We start from the raw sequence: 25890 nt of genomic DNA, 5'->3' as shown, positions 1-25890 counted from the left end.
AGATGCCAGCGTTGGACTGGGGTGGGCGCAGTAAGAACACCGGGTCAAAGTCCAACAGGTTTATTTGGAATCACTAGCTTTCAGAGTGCACCTCCTTCATCAGGAAAAAAAAATCCCCCTCATCTCTTCTCCAGAACTTTTTCCAACCGAATCTACAACTTCTGATCACTCACCTGAGGAAGGAGCTGCGCTCCGATAGTTAGTGATTCCAAACAAACCTGTTGGGGCTTCAACCTGGTGTTGGAAGACTTCTTACTGTGCCCATTGCAGAGATCCCCTGGAGTGCACTTCTCTTTAATGCTGACAGGACATTAATGGGGCTTGCATTTGCAAACTCACCTCGTGGAAGTTTTTATTTTAGGCAAAAAGATGTGTAGGCGCGGATGGCTAATGTAGAACCCAAATCTGAGTGCATCTTCCTGGGCAACCTGGAAGAAGATGGACTTGCTCCCAACCCTTGGAAGGAAGGGAGACGACGACAACAACAATAACAAAAGCACGCTGGTAGGTAGTAAGTTCGGTAAATTGTCCAAACCTTTTGGGGAGGCCGGCAGTGCATTTGGCGGAGAGGAGAGAGGGGTTGCCGCCGCCACCGCCGCCAGTGTCCGGCGGGGGGGACAAGATGGCGGCCGGCGCGCGGGGCGACCGTTGGCCCCCGCGAGCTCCCAATTCAAACCGGTGCCGGATTCGGTTCCAGTAAACTCCAACGCCAAGCAGCAAGCTCAATCTCGTAAGTCTTTCTATCTCAGTCAAAAAAAACAACACCCCTATATCTCCCGACCTTGCATTTTGCTGAATGGGAGGCCGTGTTTGGTGGATTTGCACATCAGCCACCCTCCCCAGCACGTGTCCTGCACTTTTCTCCCCTCTGTCCTTTTTTTCCCATACCCAACACATTTTTGCTGCACATTGGAAATGGGATTTGGTTAAACGTGTAGGATTGTATCGGCATCAGATTGGGACCCATTGACCGTTTTCTTGACGGGCGCGATTTAACGTGCCCGTTGAATCGTGGTAGAGGCCAAATTTGGGTTCCGCCCGCTCGCCAATCGGGTCGCGATCTAACCGGCCCGCTCCCGTTGGCGGGTCCCGGATCCCGCCTGGACGTGGCGAGACACCAATCGTCGCCAATTAATGGCAATCAATTGCCATCTCATTATTGGGAAGGACACCCTATCTAATGGCCTCCCAGAAAATAACCTACTCCCCAGTGAGAGGTCATACGGACACCATTTCGCATTGGTCCACACACGGCACCTGGAGAGTTCTCCCATGCCATTGAAGACCCTTGGGTGATCAGGCACTAGGGCAGGGTGGCACCCAGGCTCTCCCTCTGGCTCTCAGGCATCTTGGCATTGCCAGGCTGGCCGGGGTACGGCCAGGGACTGGAACCTGAGGGGGGCCATGCCTATGAAAGGAGGGGATGAGGAGGTATGGGTGGGTGGGGGTGAAGGCAGGAATGAAGCGGCTTCCTAAGGTTGGGGGGGCTGAAGGGTGGGGTCATAAAAGGGGGTGCGAAAGGGTGGAGGCCTGAAATGGGGGGCCAACTACAAAGATCCCATAGCAGAGTGTCCTCACGTGTGGCGAGGGGTTGACATTTCCCATGTGTGGAGGGTGCAGGGAGCCTCAAAACTCACTTACAGATTTGGGCATGCTTTCAAAATGGCGGCCTGGTCTCTGAGGAGCCGGTCTCACCAGCGAGTTCAGCTCCCCGCTGCTGAACTAATTTCTGGAAGGAATTTACAGGCTGTTCACTGTGTAAGATATTCCAGTCCCACCTACGTCGCACGGGTTTCCCAGCGACAAGGGGTACAGTCCTTTACAATGGCCGGACCAGTAAATCCCGCTGGTAGGCAGCTTCCACTGCCGAAAACACGCAACGTGCGGTCGGTGAATCCCGCCCTCTATGTGTGGGCTGGACCGGAGTGAAACTCCCCAAGGCCCCAAAAATCGACTAAGTTTGGATAAAAACCAGTGTGGATCTCTCCAAAAAAGCCAGCGGGAAACACCCCACCAAACATGCCCAAAATGATACTTGGGGTAGAATTTACTGATCACCCCGCTGCGTGTAGTTCGGCAGTGGAGGTGGCCCGCCAGCAGGATTTAGTAACCCCGCCATTGTCAATGGGATTTTCCGGTGACAGCAGCTCTCGTCGCCGTGAAACTCGTGCGCCGGCGTAAGACTGGAATTTCCGGCCAGCGTAAACAACTGATAAATCCCGCCCTTAGAAACCTTTCCGTTAAATCACGCCCAATGTTTTTTTAGTAAATTAAATCTGGATGTCTTGTGATGCAGTGGGTATTGTCCCCCGCCTCTTGAGACAGAAGCTCTGAGTTCAAGTCCTGCCCCAGGACTTGATGGCCAAGGAAGGAGTGTTCATAACGCAAACTAGGTTGGGTATCAACTTATATATTCATCCAATATACGTCCGTGGCAGACAGTGAAAGATTACTGGACAGGAGAAATTGGAGCCTGCACCATCACTACCATAGTTCCAGACTACAACATACATGTAAACGTTGTCACAGTGTCACAGCAACATGGACTCCTTTTGGGGCCGGGGGGCAAGCAGTGGGTGGTGGCAGTTGGCTGTGTAGTCAGTGAGGATCAGATTGGTGCTGACAGCACAGGGTTCAATCCCTGGTCTGGCTGGGGTGGGTTTGAGACCTGCCTCTTTGACTTGCCTGTGATGGAGGTCGTGCACAGTGGGTTCGACCTGCCTTTGGGCAGAGAACTCGAAGAAGAAGAAACATTAAAATATTACAAAGCAAAAGAATTGCGTCAGTGAAACATTTTAACAATTAGGTTGGTACTTCCATTTTGCTCATAGTTTGTTTTATGGAAGAAAAAAATGGTGAAAAAATAGATTTATTTTGAACATAGAACAGTACAGCACAGAACAGGCCCTTCAGCTCTCGATGTTGTGCCGAGCATTGTCCGAAACCAAGATCAAGCTATCCCATTCCCTGTCATTCTGGTGTGCTCCATGTGCCTATCCAATAACCGCTTGAAAGTTCCTAAAGTGTACGGAAGTCTAACCTTTTCTTTTATTGACCCCTTCTAAGATGGATGTGTCTTGACTGTTCCAGTTACTAATGGGGAAGAGGTATTACATAACGACTGTATTGATTGAAGTTGGAGCGATAATACTCAATTGATTTGGTCATAGGCTTCCGTGTTCCAGCAGGAAATATCTTGGGCCATAATTTGCTGTTGTTACGTCATTGAATGATCAACTGTTAGCTAGACTTTCCCATGCTCTTGGAGGTTTTAACATTGTTTGTTGCTGTGGCAAGTTGCTGCTATAGATAAATGATAACATCATGGTGAGAACAAGAGGGCATCTGGAATCTGAGTGAACAGGAAGAACAGCAGGATATCTCCATAACCAAAGAGATTGAAGGATTGTGAAATTAACAGTGCAGAGAGAGAAATGTAAAACAAGAGTGAATATTTTTTTAAAATTTAGAGTACCCAATTATTTTTTTTCCCAATTAAGGGACAATTTAGCGTGCCCAAACCACCTACCCTGCACATCTTTTTTTGGTTGTGGGGGTGGACACGGTGAGAATGTGCAAACAGTGACCCGGGGCCGGGATAGAACCTGGGTCCTTGGCGCCGTGAGGCAGCAGTGCTAACCAATGCGTGAACGGACCACATTGAGTGAATAAATTATTTTTAAAAATAAATTTAGGATACCCAAGTCATTTTTTGCCAATTAAGGGACAATTTAGCATGGCCAATCCAGCTACCCAGCACATCTTTGGGTTGTGGGGGCAAAACTCTTGCAAACATGGGGACAATGTGCAAACTCCACACGGACAGTGACCCAGAGCCGGGATCGAACCTGGGACCTCGCCACTGTGAGGCCGCAGCGCTAACCACTACGCCACCGTGCTGCCCCAGAGTGAATACATTCAATGCCAAATAAGGTTCAGAAAGAAAACTGAAGGCTAGAATTTCCAGGTCCTTTCCACCGGCAAGATCATAGAATCACCACAGTGCAGAAGGAGGCCATTCGGTCCATCGAGTCTGCAACGACTGCGGAAAGAGCTCCCTAACCTAGGCCCAATCACCCACCATATCCTTGTTGTCCCACCTAGGGTCAATTTAGCATATCCAATCAGCCTAACCTGTACATCTTTGGATTGTGGGAGGAAATCGGAGGAAACCCACACAGACATGGAAAGAATGTGAAACACTGCACACAGATAGTCGCCCGAGGTCGGAATTGAACCTCAGTCCCTGGCGCTGTGAGGCAGCAGTTCTAACCACTGTATCACCGTGTCTTCGAGTCCCACCAAAGGTGACACCTTCCCAATGACGGGTTCACCTGTGGCATGGCTGGTGAGCAACGCAAATGCCCATAGGTTTTAGGGGGACTGGAAGATCTTGCCGGCAGGCAATGGCATGCCACCTTCACCACTGGAAATCCCGCCATGAAGGGGCCGGGATTGAACCTGGGACCTCAGCGCTGTGATGCAGCAATGCTAACCACTACGCCATTGTGCTACCCGTCAAATTGGCATTCTTAGCCACTGTGCTACCATGCTGCCCATCTAATTGGCATTCTACTGGCAAATACTTCTATGGAGCCTGTCCACTTGAACTTGCTTTAAAGATCCAAAATTCCTGAAGTATGCTGCAGGCTAAGTGTATTGAATTGTAATTTTTCAATGAAATTAAACCTATAATTTTTGTGGTCAAGCCCATACAACACTAAGACAGCAATTTTGGATTAGACCCTGCTCCATATAAATAATGGGGAGCACTATTAGCCTCAACATTAGTTTGACAGAAAGATCTGGGTTGTTATGCCCTTCAGCAGTGCCCGAGATACGAGGAAATACAGCATTGCTGAACATAGAACATTACAGCGCAGTACAGGCCCTTCGGCCCTCGATGTTGCGCCGACCTGTGAAACCACTCTAAAGCCCATCTACACTATTCCCTTATCGTCCATATGTCTATCCAATGACCATTTGAATGCCCTTAGTGTTGGCGAGTCCACTACTGTTGCAGGCAGGGCATTCCACGCCCTTACTACTCTCTGAGTAAAGAACCTACCTCTGACATCTGTCCCATATCTATCTCCCCTCATTTTAAAGCTATGTCCCCACATGCTAGACATCACCATCCGAGGAAAAAGGCTCTCATTGTCCACCCTATCCAATCCTCTGATCATCTTGTATGCCTCAAGTAAGTCACCTCTTAACCTTCTCTCTAACGAAAACAGCCTCAAGTCCCTCAGCCTTTCCTCATAAGATCTTCCCTCCATACCAGGCAACATTCTGGTAAATCTCCTCTGCACCCTTTCCAATGCTTCCACATCCTTCCTATAATGCGGCGACCAGAATCGCACGCAATACTCCAAATGCGGCCGCACCAGAGTTTTGTACAGCTGCAACATGACCTCATGGCTCCGAAACTCAATCCCTCTACCAATAAAAGCTAACACACCTTACGCCTTCTTAACAACCCTCTCAACCTGGGTGGCAACATTCAGGGATCTATGTACATGGACACCGAGATCTCTCTGCTCATCCACACTACCAAGAATCTTACTATTAGCCCAGTACGCTGTCTTCCTGTAATTCCTTCCAAAATGAATCACCTCACACTTTTTTGCATTAAACTCCATTTGCCACCTCTCAGCCCAGCGCTGCAGCTTATCTATGTCCCTCTGTAACTTGTAATATCCTTCCGCACTGTCCACAACTCCACCGACTTTAGTTTCATCAGCAAATTTACTCACCCATCCTTCTATGCTCTCCTCCAGGTCATTTATAAAAATGACAAACAGCAGTGGCCCCAAAACAGATCCTTGTGGTACACCACTAGTAACTGGACTCCAGTCTGAACATTTTCCATCAACCACCACCCTTTGTCTTCTTCCAGCTAGCCAATTTCTGATCCAAACTGCTAAATCACCCTGAATCCCATGCCTCCGTATTTTCTGCAGTAGCCTACCGTGGGGAACCTTATCAAAGGGGCAGCACGGTAGCATTGTGGCTAGCACAATTGCTTCACAGCTCCAGGGTCCCAGGTTCGATTCCGGCTTGGGTCACTGTCTGTGCGGAGTCTGCACATCCTCCCCGTGTGTGCGTGGGTTTCCTCCGGGTGCTCCGGTTTCCTCCCACAGTCCAAAGATGTGCAGGTTAGGTGGATTGGCCAGGATAAATTGCCCTTAGTGTCCAAAATTGCCCTTAGTGTTGGGTGAGGTTACTGGGTTATGGGGATAGGGTGGAGGTGTTGACCTTGCTCTTTCCAAGAGCCGGTGCAGACTCGATGGGCCGAATGGCCTTCTTCTGCACTGTAAATTCTAGCTTTAGCTCTAAAAGGCTTTACTGAAATCCATATACACCACATTAACTGCTTTACCCTCATCCACCTGTTTAGTCACCTTCTCAAAGAACTCAACAAGGTTTGTGAGGCACAACCTACCCTTCACAAAACCGTGTTGACTATGTCTAATCAAATTATTCCTTTCCAGATGATTATACATCCTATCTCTTATAAACCTTTCCAAGATTTTGCCCACAACAGAAGTAAGGCTCACTGGTCTATGGTTACCGGGGTTGTCTCTACTCCCCTTCTTGAACAAGGGGACAACATTTGCTATCCTCTAGTCTTCTGGCACTATTCCTGTAGACAAAGATGACTTAAAGATCAAAGCCAAAGGCTCAGCAATCTCCTCCCTAGCTTCCCAGAGAATCCAATCCTAGGATAAATCCCATCCGGCTCAGGGGACTTATCTATTTTCACACTTTCCAGAATTGCTAACACCTCCTCCTTGTGAACCTCAAGCCCTTCTAGTCTAGTAGCCTGAATCTCAGTATTCTCCTCGACAACATTGTCTTTTTCCTGAAATATTCATTTAGCACCTCTCCTATCTCCTCGGACTCCAAGCACAACTTCCCACTACTGTCCTTGACTGGCCCTACTCTTACCCTAGTCATTCGTTTATTCCTGAAGGTGAAGAATTGTGGATCACTGACAATGCACTGAGCATTAACTCTTTAAAGGATCTTAATTTAAACCTCCTATAGGTGATTACATTGGTGGACGTAATAGCATTATAATGTTCCAGTCCTTGTCTAGGATATCAATGTTAAAGATAGCCTTCATTATTTCAAACTGTGCAAGAGAAGCTCATCATATATATGTTACATAAAATATAGCTTGAAAATCAGATTACCCTCACAAACACAGCTGGCTAAAGTTGTATCGAAAGTTAGCCTAGTCGGAAAATTCTCAGAAAAGTCTTTAAAGAAGAAAAAGACATAAGATATTCACTATTTTAAGAGAAACATGCATTCAAAAAGAAAGAGACAGAAGTCTCTACTCATTGTCCAAAAGATAGAAGAAGGATTTTAAAGCTAAAATGGCAGTAATGAAAGTGAGGGATGATTGTCAGAATGATCTTGAATAGGAGATCAGGAGGAAATATTTACAGATATTTTGGGTGCCATTTAGGATGTCAACCTATAGTTGAAAAATAAACCTTCTCTGTTGCAATCCAGAAATGCTGCAGTTCAGTCCAGCAATGACCTGTGTTGTAAGCAACTGGGGACCTCCATCATTAGGGTGGTGGAATGTCTTCAATTAGATATAAGAGCATCTGCTACTTCCAATAGATCATGGCAAGTGATAATCAACAAACCTTTTAAAAAAAAAAATTCAAGAGTACCCAATTCTTTTTTTCCCAACTAAGGGGCAATTTAGCGTAACCAATCCACCTAACCTGCACATCTTTGGGTAGCGGGGGTGAGAATCACGCAGACACGGGGAGAATGTGCAAATTCCACACACACACAGTGACCCGGGGCCGGAATCGAACCCGGGTCCTCGGTGCCGCGAGGCAGCAGTGCTAACCACTGTGCCGCCCTTTATAATTGACAAACCTACATGCAATGGGAGTATTTGAAATAGGTACGTTTGCGGTTAAGGGGTAAACCTTTTAACACTGAGGTGAGGAGAAATTTCTTCACCCAGAGAGTGGTGATTCTGTGGAATTCACTTGCACAGAAAGTAGTTTTGGCCAAAAAGATGTGTGATTTCAAGAAGTTACTTATAGCTCTTGAGGCTATGGGGAAAGGCGGGATCAAGGTATTGAACTTGATGATCAGCCATGACCCTAACGAATGGCGGAGCAAGCTCGAAGGGTCGAATGGCCTCCTCCTGCTTCTATTTTCTATGTTTCTGTGAATGCATTGATAGAATTTGAAATAGACAAAGAAATCTCGGCAAGGTTCCGATTCGCAAAGCACCAGTCCTCCTCGAGAGAAAGGTTCGAAATTGAGCACAATCATCTTGTGACAGACAAGCTTAAATGAAAAGTGAAGAAATTGACGCAGCAGGCAATGTTTTTATATCTGTACCATGTAATCACAAATTGATTTGTATTATATTATTTGTAAATAAAAACAGAAATTTCATACAAATAACTACATTATCACTGATGACAACTTATTTATGAATAGATAACATATTATTCCAGTTTCAAAGCATGCCCAATGTACCGTAAACACTTCACACAAAAGAAAAATGCATTGGTTCTACTAAATTTCTTTTAAATACTTTTTCTTTAGATGGTGTAACTCAAATAATAGAAAGCTGAATAATGGAGTCACATGCCCAGAGTGTTTTCTTCTGTATAAAATTCTTAATGGTTGGGATTAACGCCATCATAACTGTAAGTATTTTAGAATATCTATACTATGCAATGTATTGTAAATTATTTTTGCATTAAAATGCCCTCCAGCTAAGAACCAGGTTCTGCTGCGATTTAAAGGGCTGTCATTTCATTATGGCACCTCAGATCAGCTCGGCCTTTTGACGTGGAGCCTGCTCTGTCAGTTAGACCATAAGACATAGGAGCGGAAGTAAGGCCATTCGGCCCATCGAGTCCACTCCACCATTCAATCATGGCTGATTTCAACTCCATTTACCCGCTCTCTCTCTCCATAGCCCTTAATTCCTCGAGAAATCAAGAATTTATCAACTTCTGTCTAAAGACACTCAACGTCCCGGCCTCCACCGCCCTCTGTGGCAATGAATTCCACAGACCCACCACTCTCTGGCTGAAGAAATTTCTCCTCATCTCTGTTCTAAAGTGACTCCCTTTTATTCTAAGGCTGTGCCCCCGGGTCCTAGTCTCCCCTGCTAATGGAAACAACTTCCCTACGTCCACCCTATCTAAGCCATTCATTATCTTGTAAGTTTCTATTAGATCTCCCCTCAACCTCCTAAAGTCCAATGAATATAATCCCAGGATCCTCAGACGTTCACCATATGTTAGGCCTACCATTCCTGGGATCATCCGTGTGAATCCCCGCTGGACCCACTCCAGTGCCAGTATGTCCTTCCTGAGGTGTGGGGCCCAAAATTGCTCACAGTATTCTAAATGGGGCCGAACTAATGCTTTATAAAGCTTCAGAAGTACATCCCTGCTTTTATATTCCAAGCCTCTTGAGATGAATGACAACATTGCATTTGCTTTCTTAATTACGGACTCAACCTGCAAGTTTACCTTTAGAGAATCCTGGACTAGGACTCCCAAGTCCCTTTGCACTTCAGCATTATGAATTTTGTCACCGTTTAGAAAATAGTCCATGCCTCTATTCTTTTTTCCAAAGTGCAAGACCTCGCACTTGCCCACGTTGAATTTCATCAGCCATTTCTTGGACCACTCTCCTAAACTGTCTAAATCTTTCTGCAGCCTCCCCACCTCCTCCATACTACCTGCCCCTCCACCGATCTTTGTATCATCGGCAAACTTAGCCAGAATGCCCCCAGTCCCGTCATCTAGATCGTTAATATATAAAGAGAACAGCTGTGGCCCCAACACTGAACCCTGCAGGACACCACTCATCACCGGTTGCCATTCCGACTTATCCCAACTTTCTGCCTTCTGCCTGACAGCCAATCGTCAATCCATGTTAGTACTTTGCCTCGAATACCATGGGCCCTTATTTTACTCAGCAGTCTCCCGTGAGGCACCTTATCAAAGGCCTTTTGGAAATCAAGATAGATAACATCCATTGGCTCTCCTTGGTCTAACCTATTTGTTATGTCTTCAAAGAACTCTAACAGGTTTGTCAGGCACGACCTCTCTCCTTACTAAATCCATGCTGACTTGTCCTAATCCGACCCTGCACTTCCAAGAATTTAGAAATCTCATCCTTAACAATGGATTCTAGAATCTTGCCAACAACCGAGGTTAGGCTAATTGGCCTATAATTTTCCATCTTTTTCCTTGTTCCCTTCTTGAACAGGGGGGTTACAACAGCGATTTTCCAATCCTCTGGGACTTTCCCTGACTCCAGTGACTTTTGAAAGATCATAACTAACGCCTCCACTATTTCTTCAGCTATCTCCTTTAGAACTCTAGGATGTAGCCCATCTGGGCCCAGAGAATTATCAATTTTTAGACCTCTTAGTTTCTCTAGCACTTTCTCCTTTGTGATGGCTACCATATTCAACTCTGCCCCCTGACTCTCCTGAATTTTTGGGATATTACTCATGTCTTCTACTGTGAAGACTGACGCAAAGTACTTATTTAGTTCCTCAGCTATTTCCTTGTCTCCCATCACTAGATTACCAGCGTCATTTTGGAGCGTCCCAATGTCTACTTTTGCCTCCCGTTTGTTTTTAATGTATTTAAAGAAACTTTTACTACCATTCCTAATGTTCCTGGCTAGCCTACTTTCATAATTGATCCTCTCTTTCCTTATTTCTCTCTTTGTTATCCTCTGTTTGTTTTTGTAGCCTTCCCAATCTTCTGACTTCCCACTACTCTTTGCCACATTATAGGCTTTCTCTTTTGTTTTGATGCATTCCCTAACTACCTTTGTCAGCCATGGCTGCCTAATCCCCCCTCTGATAACCTTTATTTTCTTTGGGATGAACCTCTGTACTGTGTCCTCAATTACTCCCAGAAACTCATGCCATTGCTGTTCTACTGTCTTTCCCACTAGGCTCTGCTCCCAGTTGATTTTCGTCAGTTCCTCCCTCATGCCCCTGTAGTTACCTTTATTTAACTGTAACATCTTTACATCTGATTCTACCTTCTTTCAAATTGGAGATTGAATTCTACCATATTATGATCGCTGTCTCCTAAGTGTTCCCTTACTTTAAGATCTTTAATCAAGTCTGGCTCATTACATAACACTAAGTCCAGAATGGCCTGCCCCTCGTGGACTCCATCACAAGCTGTTCCAAAAAGCCCTCCTGTAAACATTCAATGTTCTATCCATTCATGCCCACTATGTGCTCCAACTAATAGCCAAGGGACCACAGTATTTTTATTTATCTGTGGGACTTCAGACCAGTCTGGTCGCCATTTGATCAACTAGCCAAAAGTATTTCTTATGGTTTAGAATATTTTCTCTGATTTTATTTGACCTGAGTATCTGGTACATGCCAGTGACACAGGGGACATGTTACGGATACTGGACATGCAGAAGACTCTGCCAGCTTTATTGAACTCCCTACAAAATCTATGTTCTGACAAAGTGAGGTTAGATGTGATATGAAGAAATTGGGTTAAACAAATCCTTTCTTTCACATTCCCTACCTTGGGCACTTGCCCAACTCCTGCCATTTTCTCTGGGGTTTTCCAATAACTAATGTTAGCCTCTGATTGGGATTTCTTTTATTCATTCATGGGATGTGGGTGTCGATGATTGTGCCAGCATTTATTGCCCATCCCTAATTAGCCTTGGCCATTTCAGAGGGTAGCAAAGTACCAGCCACATTGCTGTAGCTCTGGAGTCAAATGTGGGCCAGAGCAGGATGGTAGATTTCCTTCCCTAAAGGGCATTAGTGAACCAGATGGGTTTTTAACAACAAATGTCAAGGGCCTCATGGTCATCATTTTAATGAATTCAAATTTCACCATTTACCATGCTAGGATTTCAATCCACATCACCAGAGCATTATCCCTGGGTCTCTGGATTACTAGTCCAATGACAAAACAACTATGCCATCACCTCCTTCACTCAACTATTGCATAATTGAGAGTAAAAAACTTTATTTCAAACTGTACGTGACTCATAATTATAAAAAGGAACCTTTTTGTTTACTATAATCAGTATCTGCACATTACCTAGTTTTATGCAGGGATATTTTAATTCTAACATTGTCACGGGCAGCACGGTAGCCTTGTGGATAGCACAATTGCTTCACAGCTCCAGGGTCCCAGGTTCGATTCCCGGCTTGGGTCACTGTCTGTGCGGAGTCTGCACATCCTCCCCGTGTGTGCGTGGGTTTCCTTCGGGCGCTCCGGTTTCCTCCCGCAGTCCAAAGATGTACAGGTTAGGTGGATTGGCCATGATAAATTGACCTTAGTGTCCAAAATTGCCCTTAGTGTTGGGTGGGGTTGCTAGGTTATGGGGATAGGGTGGAGGTGTTGACCTTGGGTAGGGTGCTCTTTCCAAGAGCCGGTGCAGACTCGATGGGCCAAATGGCCTCCTTCTGCACTGTAAATTCTATGATCTATGAAGTCTCATGTAAGTTCTTGAATGCTGTACAACTGACGCACAACTTGTGAAAGATTCTACATTGAACATTTGTATGTATATGCCTTTTTAAATTGACAAGCTATTTTTTATATTATAAGGACATTGTGCTTGTTCCTTTTCAAAGGCAACAAATGAGCAGATTTGATTTGATATTAAATCTACTGCACTCGCAAATCGTGGAGACACGGTTATAATCACTCTCAATGTTTAATTGGATTAGCAATCTCACTCTGAAAGGCCACGGGGAGAACTTGTGTAAGAAACACAATGTCACACTGATACAGCTCAGTTTTGAGGTTTGGTCGATGGGTTAGTGATTGTGCCGATAAAGAGAGCTACCTAAATTTCCTCTATGCAGGGCCTAGTGCTACTTGGTGTCAGCGTTGGGCAAAGCATTGCATTCTCCAACAACTGAACATGCACCAGAAATCTGCCCTCTCCAATCTGTGTCTGTTAACAATGTGCTGGACAGAAGAGCAATATTGAGATTTATTTTCTAGGTTGCTGGCTTTGTGCTTCTTGGATTCGGAGTTTGGGTGAAGGTTCATGGTGATTCTATCCTTCAAATCCTGGGAACACGAGCTGGACATTTTTTGAACGTTGGATATTTCTGTATTGCAGCAGGATGCTTCCTTGCACTGCTAGGATTCATTGGCTGTTGTGGCGTTATCAAGGAGAGCAAGATGCTTTTAATGCTGGTAGGTTTATGATATTGCTGTTCGCACAGATTCCCAAAGGGTATTTCAAACCTGAACAGTTTGACTGGGCTGTATTTAACAACAGCGATGGCATTCTTGCCTGTCAGCAGTAGAGCCTCCTTTTGGGAAAGTCTGCAGAGTTAAGTGCCTTCAGACAATTCAGTGGCCAGCCGCTGGCTTTCCCTGGGATCAAGGACCCCCACCCCACCTTCCCAATGCCGCATTCCTCAGCTAAGTGGCATTGAATTAGGAAGCCCACAAGCAACTCCGATAGTGTTTGCTTTTTGGGCTTCCCACAGAGCCAGTCCCCTGCCATCGCTGCACCAGCAGCGGTGGGATGAGGTCCTTATAGAGTCATAGATGTTTACAGCATGGAAACAGAAGTGGGCATTAATTTCCCACTTAAGGGCCTCAACTGGCATTGGGGGAGGAAGGCCGCCACAAGCTTACCAGCCCCAGACTCAATCCGGGCAGTCTCAATCACACCCAGCACCCTCCTGTGTGATTAAATCTCCCTGCCTCTAAACTAGCTTTGGCGGAAGGCATTAAATTCTGTCCTGTGACTTGGTCAATTTGAAGGCATGTGATCCCATACAAAACAGTCTTCTAGAGACTACGTAATATATGTAACCTTTTTTTAAGTGAAGTTGTGGCACATTGCATGACACATCTCTGCACCGCTGAGATGTGGGTGTAAGTCTATTAAAAAACATCTTGCAAAACTGTAATTATGTGTAAACAAATACGCTACCGAGAAAGGATTATTATTTCAATTGTTTAATACTTTATGTCAAAATCATCCACTTCATATTTAACCCATTAACTGCTGTGTCCTGTTACTATATGCTACCTGGTTTACTCAGTGTCAGTGCGATGTTCCAGAAAGCCCCACAAATTTCTAAATTGCTCAGAGACTTCCGCTCTAATAAAGAACAAAGCAAAGTACAGCACAACAACAGGCCCTTCAGCCCTCCAAGCCTGCGCCGACCATGCTGCCCATCTAACCTAAAACTTTCAACACTTTCGTGGTTCGAATCATTCTAGTCCCATCCTATTCATATATTAGTCAAGCCACCCCTTAAACGTTACTATTGTACGTGCTTCTACCACCTCCTCTGGCAGCAAGTTCCAGGCACTCACTACCCTCTGTGTAAAACAACTTCCCTCGCATATCTCCTCTAAACTTTGCCACTCGCACCTTAAACCTATGTCCCCTAGTAATTGACGCATCCACCCTGGGAAAATGTTTCTGACTATCCACTCTGTCCATGCCCCTCGTAGACTTCTATCAGGGTTTCCCCTCAACTCCCGTTGTTCCAGGGAGAACAAGAAGTTCTTCACCTCCTGCCCCTCTCACAAGTGCCTGTAAATGAGGTGCCAATATGCCACTTTGTTGTAGCTGCACAGTGGCAGATGGTCCAATGCGTCCCGTAATCCTCACAAAGCATCCTTTACGTAAAGCCGGGCCGCCGAAGTCTGCACAACTACCCTCTTCAACAGGCTTAAGAAGCATGCACTTGGCCTGTGCTAAGCCACTTTCTAGGTTCGCCTTTCCACTTCAACCTGCTCAGTTGTGCTCATTTTTACAGGGGACACTGGGAGGGTAAGAAAAGTCAGCTGCATTTTCATTCCTTGCTCCACATACAGCTCCACAGCTCCAACAAGGTTGAGCTCTGGGTGACATCATGCTACTCGAGTAATGTGCTCTTCACTGTCTGCCTTTGAATAATGAACACACCCTAATGTGACCACAGGCCTGCCAGATTTCCTGTCCTTCCATTCTCAACCAATATATTTTTAAAATGTCCGAAACATATACACTTAAAAGTTGGACCTTTGAGGCGGCACGGAGGCACAGTGGTTAGCACTGCTGCCTCACGGCGCCAAGGACACGGGTTCAATCCCGGCCCTGGGTCACTGTCCGTGTGGAGTTTGCACATTCTCTCCGTGTCTGCGTGGGTCTCACCCCCATAACCCAAAGATGTGCAGGTAGATGGATTGGCCATGCTAAATTGCCCCATAATTGGAAAAAAAGAATTGGGTCCTTCAAATTTTTTTTAAAAATGGACCTTTCACAAACCAGTGATGACTTAATACGATGGGTCGCCTTGCCCCCAGGCAACACTGGTGGCATCCTGCTGAGGAGGAGTTATTTGTGTTGCAGGGAAACTCCAGTCATTGCAGTGGGGACTGTGAACTCAAAGATCCTGTGGGAATTAACCTGAGACCTTATGATCCTGGAAAAACATGCTGTGTACATTACATTTCCCCCCTGAGACTACCCGTCCAATATAATAACCAACAGCATTTCAAATGTGTTTTAAGGGATGCTCAATTTGAATATCTTACCATTGCTAAGTGGCTATTATGTAGATTATCTTACCCAGAATGAAAGAATTCCACAGCACTACCACTGCCTTAGTATTTTTGAAAGACTCCTCTTTTACTCCCTGTTCAACAATATGGAATACACTATAAAATCTAGCTTTGCTGTATAAAGTGTTAGAACAATAACTTGTCAAACACTCTTTTAATTGTTTAAAGTTGAAGAGTAATGAAATTACATAACAAAATTAATATTTGTCTTTTTAACTTGCAGTTCTTCTTAGCCATGGCAACGATTTTCATTGGAGAAATATCTTGTGCAATTGTCATTTTGGTCTTTCAATCAATTGTAAATATCACTCCTTTGGTCTTATTCCTGGTAATGCGGATGCTTTCTGTATTAAAACTGTAGATATTCCTCTGTCTTAGAAATGGTTGCCAAATATTTCTTGTACTCCTGCACTTTGAGCATTATTGTTCCACCTCTCCTTGCATTTCAAATCCTTGGTCTCTAACATCCACAGAAATGTTCTCACCGGGGTATCTGCACTGCGAGCCTCCCTCATTCTCTGCATCGACAACTTCTTTGTTTCAGTGATTTCAACCTGCATCTTATTTCGCCATGTTCTTCCTCCTGAGCTCACTGCTGCCCCATTCTCCCTTAATCACTCCCTCTGTATAAACTCCCCAACCCATGTTCATGACCATTCCCTTGACCTTGCTGTGTCAAGCATACAGAAGTCAGGAAATATGAATACTTTTGTCAGTGAATAGTTTACAAGAAACATGTTTGCAAGTGCAATGCCAAATATATTTGCATTTTCCCTTCCACCCAACTCGCAATATTTACCCTCCACTCGTTATCCTCGGCCTTCACTTTCTCTCAAGTCATGGAACACATTCTTGCCTTGCAGATGTGGGGCGTCATTCTCCGCCGGCGGGAGTCTCTGTTCTGCCGGCACCGGGGGGTTTCCCGACGGCGTGGGGCTGCCCCACAATGGGAAACCCCATTGACCGGCCGGTGTTACGGAGACTCCCGCCGGCCGGTCGACGCAGAAATGTGGCGGGGCGGGTAGGAGAATTTCGCCCATGATCTTAAATTTGTTCTATTCAACCAGGTTTTCATTTCATCCCAAGCTATTGCAATGGGAAAAGTCACTAAAGCTTTGTTTCAACTACCCCGGTCTCAACCTTCAACGCCACTAACCATTCCATCCTCTTCCAACATTCTTCCTCTGCAATGTTTTTTTCTGCTTCTGCATAACACAGATATTGTATTGTCTTCAATTATCTTTGTTTCTCTTCTGCCCCACATGGAACCTCGGTACAACTGAGGGCTACGTTCCCGATCTCCTCAACTACACCGTGGCAATATTATTCAGGAGCTCTGGGGCAACTCCCATTTGTATTCCACTGACACACAACTTTACCTTCCTGCCAACTCTACCCACCTAAAAGCTGTTTATAGGCTCTCCGGCATCCTGTCATCACTGCTTCGAGGAGCTAATACTTCTTCCACCTTAATGTTGCTGAAACCATTATTTGTGGCTCAGAGTAACATCTCCGTTTCCCCACCTGCTATTTTCTTTGCTGAATCAGGAGATGCAGAACCTTGACTTACTGTTCAACAAAAACTCAATGCGCCTACTGTGCTTTCTTCTGCAGCCATTACATGATCTGTTTGCATCTCTCTCTTTGTCAGTCTCTACCGAAACCTTCATTCTTAATGCTTAAAGATTCAACTCTTCCATCCTGTTATCTTGTCACCAGTGTCCACAAGTTATGATGAAACTATCCCTCTCCACTTTTTCCTTTTATTCACCTATTCATTGTTTGTTGTTTTGCTCTGTTTATGAGGTGTCTTCCTGTACCTGAGAGGGATGCTATAGAAATGTAAGTTACTGTTCATGAACAAGTTCATGTAGTTGTAAAACACAAACTATGGTTATTTTTATTTCTGCTTTTCACACTGTGTCCCCTGCATATCACAACAATTACTCTGTATTACTTAAACTGTGTTAAAAGTCTGGAGTATATTTCTACCTTGTTGGCAACTACGTGAAATTCAGTGGGAAAGGGGTTACACGTTCAGTAGTACAGCGATTACTTTATTAGTCAAGTCATCCAGGCACCTGGATTAATGATATGGTCCAATCCGACCGTCACAACTTGAGAATTTGAATTTAGTTTAAAAGCATTATGGAAATATAAAACAAAAAAAAATGGGAATTAATTTAAAAATGGCATTAAAAACGCAACAGGTTTACTAATGTCCATTTGGGGTTGGAAATCTGCCACCTCTTCATGTCTGGCCTATATCTGACCTGACTCCCGCATCAATGAGGTTGACTATTAACTGCCCTCTGAAGTGGCCTAGCATCCACTCAATTCTGCCAGGGCATCTACGGATGGGCAATAAATGCCAGTCTTGTCAGCTATGCCCAAAGACCGAAAGTGAATCACAAGATGGGAGGTTGGGGTGAGAGGGGTGGCGAGGGATGGAGGGGGGGGGGGGGGGGGGGGGTGGGCAACACACCAAAAGATGCACAGTCACTGAATGGTAGTACTTCTTATCTCCTTAGGTTGCAACTATATTTCACGAAGAGGCGCTTCAGTTGTTAAAGAATAACTACACTGGATTTGGTGACAAGAATTTTGCAACTTATGGTTGGGATTCTGTTATGTCAACTGTAAGTTCCACGCATTTGCATTATTCTGTGCTGATGACATTATAGAAAATCAAATAACTACCTCAGTTTGCCAATCCAGAGGCCAGGAGTTCACTAAACTCTACATAACTGAAGGGAAGGCTAGTTGAAAAAAATAAGGGTGGCTTGGATAGATCATTGCGGCTCCCGAATGGATCAGCAATTTTATCCCATGAGCAGCTGGGATTTGCAGACTGTGAAGACTTTGAGTTCAAACGCTAGTTTGTTTTGTTAGCTGATCCACTTTGAGCTGTGAACAAGCCTGTGTGGAATTCTGATGGCCAGCAAACTTCTTAATGTATTTGGCATCCTCTGAACTTTTTCTAAATAATACATTTGATTGGCAGCTATGTTTGAGTTGGAGGCTTGAGTTAGATTTCTGATTCTCAGGGTTATAATTCATTTCGGTCTGTTTGACGGACAGCCCTGGAACTCGAACTTGACGCTCATGGGTTGATATTTGACAGCCTGCTACCATCAGGATTGTGAGGCGGATCAGAGGCTCCTGGGTAGCAAGAAGCCAAGCAAAATTAGAAACTATATTTTCACCGGTTGGTTTTATGTTGGGAGTTGGTGCAGGAGAAGCATCTTTGTTGTTTTGGCATTTCAAGAAGGGTATTAAATTCTATAATTGCAAATATCATTCTTGCACTGAATGCTGTCCTTTTCAAACCTGCTGAATGGTCAATGTTTGAGCCATGATTTAAAAATGTTTATTCTTCATTTACCAAAGTCTACAAGATCACGTGATGGTACATGGCACTGGCCTGCGAGGATTCACTACACTTAACGCAAATTTGGGGCATTTTGTGTATAGGAAACATGAGGCCCACACTTGAATGTGTGACCCCGGACACACAAATCTAGCTCGAAAACGCAAAAGCACACTTTATTTCAAATCCAGGCCAGAAGAAATAATGGTGTTCTCTTTCAATCTACTTATAGTAACTTAAATTGATTTGAACAGTTTTAAGGCACAAAATGATTTGTCACTAAATTGGAAGCTTCTCTCAAAAGTTTTTTTTTTTACTCCCCTGTAATTGTCACAGTCGATAGAAATTCTGTTCCTCCCTCCACCCATGTTGCCTGACCTGCTGAGTGTTACTAGTGTCAATAGTATTTTGCTTTTGTATAAAAAAACAACTAGCTTGGAAAACAACATCCTGAGAGGTCAATGGGATGGTCGATGTATGACAGAAGGATTTCATTATTATAGGCGATAGTATTTTTCAGAGGTTTTGATATCCCAGCCACAAACATTCCCTCCCTGGCTCGGCATCCCAGACACAAACATTCCCTCCCTCCATCACCGACACACATCTACAAGATGCACTGCAAGGCTCCTTCGACAGCACCTTTCAAACCCACGACCATTACCATTTTGAAGGACAAGGGCAGCAGATACCTAGGAACCCCACCACCTGGAGGTTCCTCTCCAAGTCACTTACCATCTTGGCTTGGAAACATATCGCCGTTCCTTCACCATTGCTGGGTCAAACTTCTGGAACCCCCTTCCTAGACAACGCTGTGGGGTGCAGCGGTTGAAGAAAGCAGCTCACCACCACCTTCTCAAGGGCGATTAGGGATGGGCAATAAATGCTGGCCTAGCCAGCGACGCCCAGATCCCGTGAATGAAGCAAAAAAAGGTGGTTCCAATTATAGGTCACTGACCTGAAACACAGATGGCACCAGACCTACTGAGTATTTTCTGTTGGTTTTAACACTATGTTATTTAAATTTAAAGAAGGGTTAGGAGAAAAATGGCCTTGAACAAGCCCCTAGTCTAATTAATGATAATAATCTTTATTGCCACAAGTAGGCTTACATTAACACTGCAATGAAGTTACTGTGAAAAGCCCTTAGTCGCCACTTTCCGATGCCTGTTCGGGTACACGGAGAGAGAATTCAGAATGTCCAAATTACCTAACAAGCACGTCTTTTGGGACTTGTGGGAGGAAACCGGAGCACCCGGAGGAAACCCACGCAGGCACGGGGAGAGCGTGCAGACTCCGCACAGGCAGTGACCCAAGCCGGGAATCAAACCTGGAACCCTGGCCCTGTGAAGCCATAGTGCTAACCACTAAGGAAGAAGTTGCCCTACATAGGGACACCGTAGAAATAAATGGAGCACTAAGTCACAACATCAGTTGCAACAAAAGGTCCAGAAGAGTCAATATGCACAATGGTATTTGTCAAATATGCATTCGTCCTCTTGTTTTGATTGGATTAGATGGTATATTTATAACGTGTTTGAAGAGTTTTCTGAAAGAGCTTTTTTTTTGCCATTTCAGTTTCGTTGCTGTGGGGTAAATAATTACACAGATTTTATAGATTCATTCTATGCGAAACGAAAAAGACGGCTTTATCCTAAGAGCTGTTGCCTGGACCCTACTTCTACTGACTGTGATGGTGTTGACATTTCGGAGACAGTTATCTATACAAAGGTAGGGGATTTTCGATGAATTACTGATGGATTTAAATGTCCAGGAAGAGGGGATGGGATTCTCCGGCCCTCCGCGCCGAAATCGCACTAGGCGCGGGGGCGGAGAATTAGCCAAAATAGGCTCCCACGCCAGGACATGATTCTCCGTACACGGGAGAATCACCGCCAGTCACTTGCATGAGATTGAGGCAGCGCCGGTCGGGGGCCTTTGAAAGCGGCCCCCACGGCGATACTCCACGCTCGATGGGCCGAGTGCCCGGCGAGTCCCACCGCCATTATTCGCGTATGGTCCCACCCAGCGGGACCTCGGTGCTTTGGCTGCGGGGGCCGTCCTGGTGGGGGTGGAGGGGGATCTGACTCTGGGGGGGGGGGGACTCCACGGTGGCCAGGCCCGTGATCGTGGCTACCAATCGGTGGCCGCGCTCATTCTGGGGAGGGCCTATGTTCCTACAGGGGCCCGGCGCGAATACGGCCACTGCGCGCATGCGCGGATCCACAGCCGGCCGCCGCGCGCATGCGTGGACCTGCGGCCGTAAATGCGGGGCCCTGGACGCGATTCTCCACTCCCGCGCTGGTTGGGAGAATCGCCTGGGCCGCCAAAATTTCCCGGGGCGCCGGTCCGACGCCCTCCCGCGATTCTCCCAAGCGACGGGAACGGCCCGGTCGAGTTCCGCAGGCCGGAGAATTGCCGGAGACACCCAGAATGGCGATTCTCCCGCACCCCTGCTATTCTCAGGCCCGGATGGGCCGAGCTGCCAGGCCAAAACGGCGGGTTCCCCCGGCGGCGCCCACACCTGGTCGCTGCCGTCGTGAACGGTGCGTGAACGCTGGGGGGGCGGCCTGCGGGGGTCGAGGGGGGATCCTGCACCGGGGGGTACCTTAAATGTGGGGTGGCTCGCGTTCGGTGCCCACCGATCGTCGGGTCATCCTCTCTGAAGGACGACCTCCTTTCTTCCGCAGCCCTGCAAGATCCGTCAGACATCTTCTTGCGGGGCGGACTCGGAGAGGACGGCAACCACGCATGCACGGGTGACGCCCGTTATGCGGCGCCGGCTGCGTCATCTATGCGGCGCCGCCTTTACGCGGGCGACAAGGCCTGGCGCGTGTAGATGACGCGGCCCCGATCCTGGCCTATTGTCAGGGCCTGAATCGGTCGGGATCGGGGCCGTTTCGCGCCGTCGGGAACCTCAACGGCGTTCATAACGGCGCGGCCACTTCGGCGCGGGAGTGGAGAATCCCGCCCCCTGTATCCGCAGCAGGAGCTACGGGTAGCACGCTGGGGCCCTGCCAGCCCCCTGAATTCCAGAGAATCGCTCCGGACTTTTAGAAGAAAGTCTAGAGTGATTCGCGCCCATTTTCTGGCGGGCGTGGGGTCATAGCCCCAATTTCGGAGAATCCTGCCCAGGGGTTCCACATTCAAAAAAAGCAAGGATACCAATTTTATTCTTTTCTTTTAAGGGCTGCTTTACTGCTGTGACCTCAATGATCAAAAGGAACAGCATTGTTGTTGGTGGCGTCGCTGTAGGGATTGCTGTAATAGAGGTAAGATCTAATAATAGGTTGGATTTTTCTCCGATTGTCAGTAAAACGGCTGGGTGGGACTGCCTGTGTACTCCCATCAGCACCTGATTGGATTCCTCTGAAGGGGAGGGGGGCTGAGAGTTGCAATACAACATTCAAAAGTATTGCCAGAAAAGAGCACCATCAGGGTACTCCGCAGTGCCTTAGGCCCCATGATTCCCACTGAACAAAAAGGTTCTTGAGTATGAGGTTTGGAGGGACATGTCACAAGCAACCAGTGCCAATTCTACCATCCCACAAACAATAATTTAGTGTCAGGCTGAAAAGGAGGTAAAGGGCAATATCGAAGCAAAGGCTGCATGATGCACTTCCATAGTATCCAGAATCATTAGGGGGGGCAGTGCCACGGAGTGGGAGGTGTGTAGCACCATCGATCACAAACGAGGCGAGACGTAGAGAACTTCAATCGAGGCTTTATTGAACAGACTTGTTCAGACTCGTTCCCCAGCTGCTCAGTCACAGACTGCAGCTGCGGGGAGTAAACCGGGTTCTTATACCCCGCCTATTTGGATGGAGCCCAGTAGGCGGCAGATCCAATCGGGACCCAGCATCTGTCCTCCAATAGCTCCTCGGCATTCATGGTGTACCGTATTACCCTTAATACATACCACCACATTCTCCCCTTGTTAAAAAGGAACCTGGCGGGGTGGTGGGTGGCATGGTGGTAGGGGTTTACAGGGTCGGTGCCTTAACCATTGAACTATATACAATCATGCCGCTTTTACTGGGCCACTGGATTAGTCACATTTTACCCGATTAGCAGCGTTAACTATTTACAACAATGCCGCTTTACTGGGCCACTGAACTATATACATCTTAAGTCGACTCAATGAGTCGAGCTGGTGCTCTGGTCGCCCTCTCCGATCGTCTCAGCCCGGGTGGTGGTGGTGCTGGCTCGGGTCCGGTCGACTCTGGGAGCATCGCGCTGTCCCTCTCTGTTTCCTTACTCCTGGGCGGGCCTGGGAGGAGAACCGATCTCCCCGGGAAGGGGGTGGCTGTGGGGTGCACCGGCGGGAGTGAGGGGGAGGTGATTGGTGTTGGGGGGGTGTGGGGAGCTCCGACGGGCGCCAGGTCCCACAGAGAGACCTGTCGGCCGTCTGGGAACGCCACGTAGGCGTACTGCGTGTTGGCGTGGAGTAGATGTACCTTTTCCACCAGTGGGTCTGATTTGTGCACCCGCACATGTTTCCGGAGCAGGATGGGTCCCGGGGCTGCCAGCCAGGTCGGAAGTGACGTTCCAGAAGCGGACTTCCTAGGGAAGACAAGGAGGCGCTCGTGAGGCGTTTGGTTCGTGGTGGTGCACAGCAGGGACCGGATAGAATGAAGGGCATCCGGGAGGACTTCCTGCCAACGGGAAGTTGGGAGACTCCTAGACCGTAGGGCCAGTAGGACGGTCTTCCAGACCGTTCCGTTCTCCCTCAGTACCTGCCCGTTCCCCTGGGGGTTGTAGCTGGTCGTCTTGCTCGAGGCTATGCCCTTGCTGAGCAGGAATTGACGCAGCTCGTCACTCATGAAGGAGGACCCCCTATCGCTGTGGATGTAGGCGGGGAAACCGAACAGGGTAAAGATGGTGCAGAGGGCTTTAATGATCATGGCCGCGGTCATGTCGGGGCAGGGGTTGGCGAAGGGGAAACGGGAGTATTCGTCAATGACGTTAAGAAAGTACGTGTTGCGATCGGTGGAGGGGAGGGGGCCTTTGAAATCCAGACTGAGGCGTTCAAAGGGACGGGAAGCCTTTATCAGGTGCGCTCTATCTGGCCTGAAAAAATGCGGTTTGCATTCTGCGCAGATTTGGCAGTTCCTGGTGACTGTTCGGACCTCCTCGACGGAGTACGGGAGGTTGCGGGCCTTTATAAAATGGTAGAAGCGAGTGACCCCCGGGTGGCAGAGGTCCTCGTGGAGGGCTTGGAGGCGGTCCACTTGTGCGTTGACACATGTGCCGCGAGATAGGGCATCGGACGGCTCGTTCAGCTTTCTGGGACGGTACAAGATCTCATAGTTGTAGGTGGAGAGTTTGATCCTCCACCGCAGGATCTTGTCGTTCTATATCTTGCCCCGCTGTGCATTATCGAACATGAAGGCTACCGACCGTTGGTCAGTGGGGAGAGTGAATCTCCTACCGGCCAGGTAATGCCTCCAATGTCGCACAGCTTCCACTATGGCTTGGGCCTCCTTTTCTACTGAGGAGTGGCGAATTTCTGAAGCGTGGAGGGTCCGGGAGAAAAAGGCCACGGGTCTGCCCGCTTTGTTGAGAGTGGCCGCCAGAGCTACGCGGATGCGTCGCTCTCGACTTGGAAGGGGAGGGACTCGTTGATGGCGCGCATCGTGGCCTTTGCGATATCCGCTTTAATGCGGCTGAAGGCCTGGCGGGCCTCTGTCTGATGCACTAAGCGTCAAGAACCACAAAGACATGTGAGACTTTAACCAAGGCTTTAATACACTATTTAGGAAGCTTACCCGACACAGACGACCCCAGACAAAATGGATCAGGTCTCAGAAGCTGGGTCTTATACCTAACTCCCGGGGGTGTGGCCAAGGAGGAGCTCTCCGTGGCCAGGTCAGGTTACATACAGGTGACCGAACCTCTACAGAGCTACAGTGCAATACACAGTACAATACATGGGATTACAGGGCCACGTTACACACAACTATTATATAACTATGTACAATGCTAGGGAAGTACAGTGGTGTATCACCACATTCACCCCTTGTTTAGAAGGAAGTCCGGGATGAAAATATGGAGTAGCAAACACAGTGAACAACAGGGAGTAACGAACAGAGTCCATCAGGAGGTTCCGTGTCATCAGAGGTCGAGACGAACGATGGGTTTGGTTGATCTCTTTGAACGTCGGAGCTGCGGCGCTGAGGTAGTGTCCGGCGGTATCCGTGCGGTCGGTGGTGCTGGGTCGCGAGGAGCATGACGTCCCCCACCGCTTCGGCTGGCTCGAGGTGAAACTGCGGGATGACAGCGGCTGGCACGGAGTAGTAACAGGCCGAGGGATCAACGGGAGCAGAGAGGGAGCGGGGTGGAGGTTGCGGGGCGGGGGCGGCACGGGCCCCAGAGGGGGCCAGGCCCTTGATGGAGACGGTCTCCTCACGCCCGTCGGGGTACGCTATGTACGCGTACTATGGGTTGGCGTGGAAGAGACGGACTCTCCACCAGGGGCCCCGTCTTAGAGGTCCGCAAGTGCTTGCGGAGCAGGACGTCTCCCGGGGACAGGAGCCAGGACGGAAGCGATGTCACGGATGCCGATCTCCTGGAGAAGAGAAAAATCCGCTCATGAGGGGTAGCATTCGTTGCAGTACACAAAAGGGACCGCATGGAGTGGAGTGCGGCAGGGAGGGCCTCCTGCCAACGGGAGACTGGGAGGCCTTTGGACTTGAGGGCTAGCAGCACGGTCTTCCAAACTGTCGCGTTCTCCCTCTCCACCTGTCCGTTCCCCCGGGGGTTGTAACTGGTCGGCCTGCTCGAGGCAACGCCCCTGGCGAGCAGGTACCAACGCAGCTCCTCACTCATGAAGGAGGAGCCCCGGTCACTGTGAATGTAATTGGGGTAACCGAACAGCATGAAGAGGTCGTGCAACGCTTTGATGACGGTGGCGGAGGTCGT

At 47.6% G+C, this 25890-nt stretch overlaps 1 protein-coding gene across 1 annotated transcript in view; it reads left to right on the top strand.

The window, feature by feature from the left end:
* Positions 1-631: 631 nt before the first annotated feature.
* LOC140403388 (tetraspanin-1-like) overlaps positions 632-25890 on the top strand; it is a 33501-nt gene continuing 8242 nt past the window's right edge. Inside the window, exons 1-7 of the mRNA XM_072491320.1 lie at positions 632-730; positions 8593-8696; positions 13026-13223; positions 15823-15897; positions 18131-18238; positions 20548-20700; positions 22158-22241. Coding sequence (XP_072347421.1) covers positions 8625-8696; positions 13026-13223; positions 15823-15897; positions 18131-18238; positions 20548-20700; positions 22158-22241 — 690 coding nt within the window. The 5' untranslated portion in view covers positions 632-730; positions 8593-8624. The remainder of the gene's footprint in view (positions 731-8592; positions 8697-13025; positions 13224-15822; positions 15898-18130; positions 18239-20547; positions 20701-22157; positions 22242-25890) is intronic.

The sequence above is a fragment of the Scyliorhinus torazame genome, chromosome 27, assembly GCF_047496885.1.
Source record: "Scyliorhinus torazame isolate Kashiwa2021f chromosome 27, sScyTor2.1, whole genome shotgun sequence".
NCBI lineage: Eukaryota > Metazoa > Chordata > Chondrichthyes > Carcharhiniformes > Scyliorhinidae > Scyliorhinus > Scyliorhinus torazame.
The sequence above is the reverse complement of the archived record's forward strand: the minus strand, read 5'-3'. Positions and strand labels throughout refer to the sequence as shown.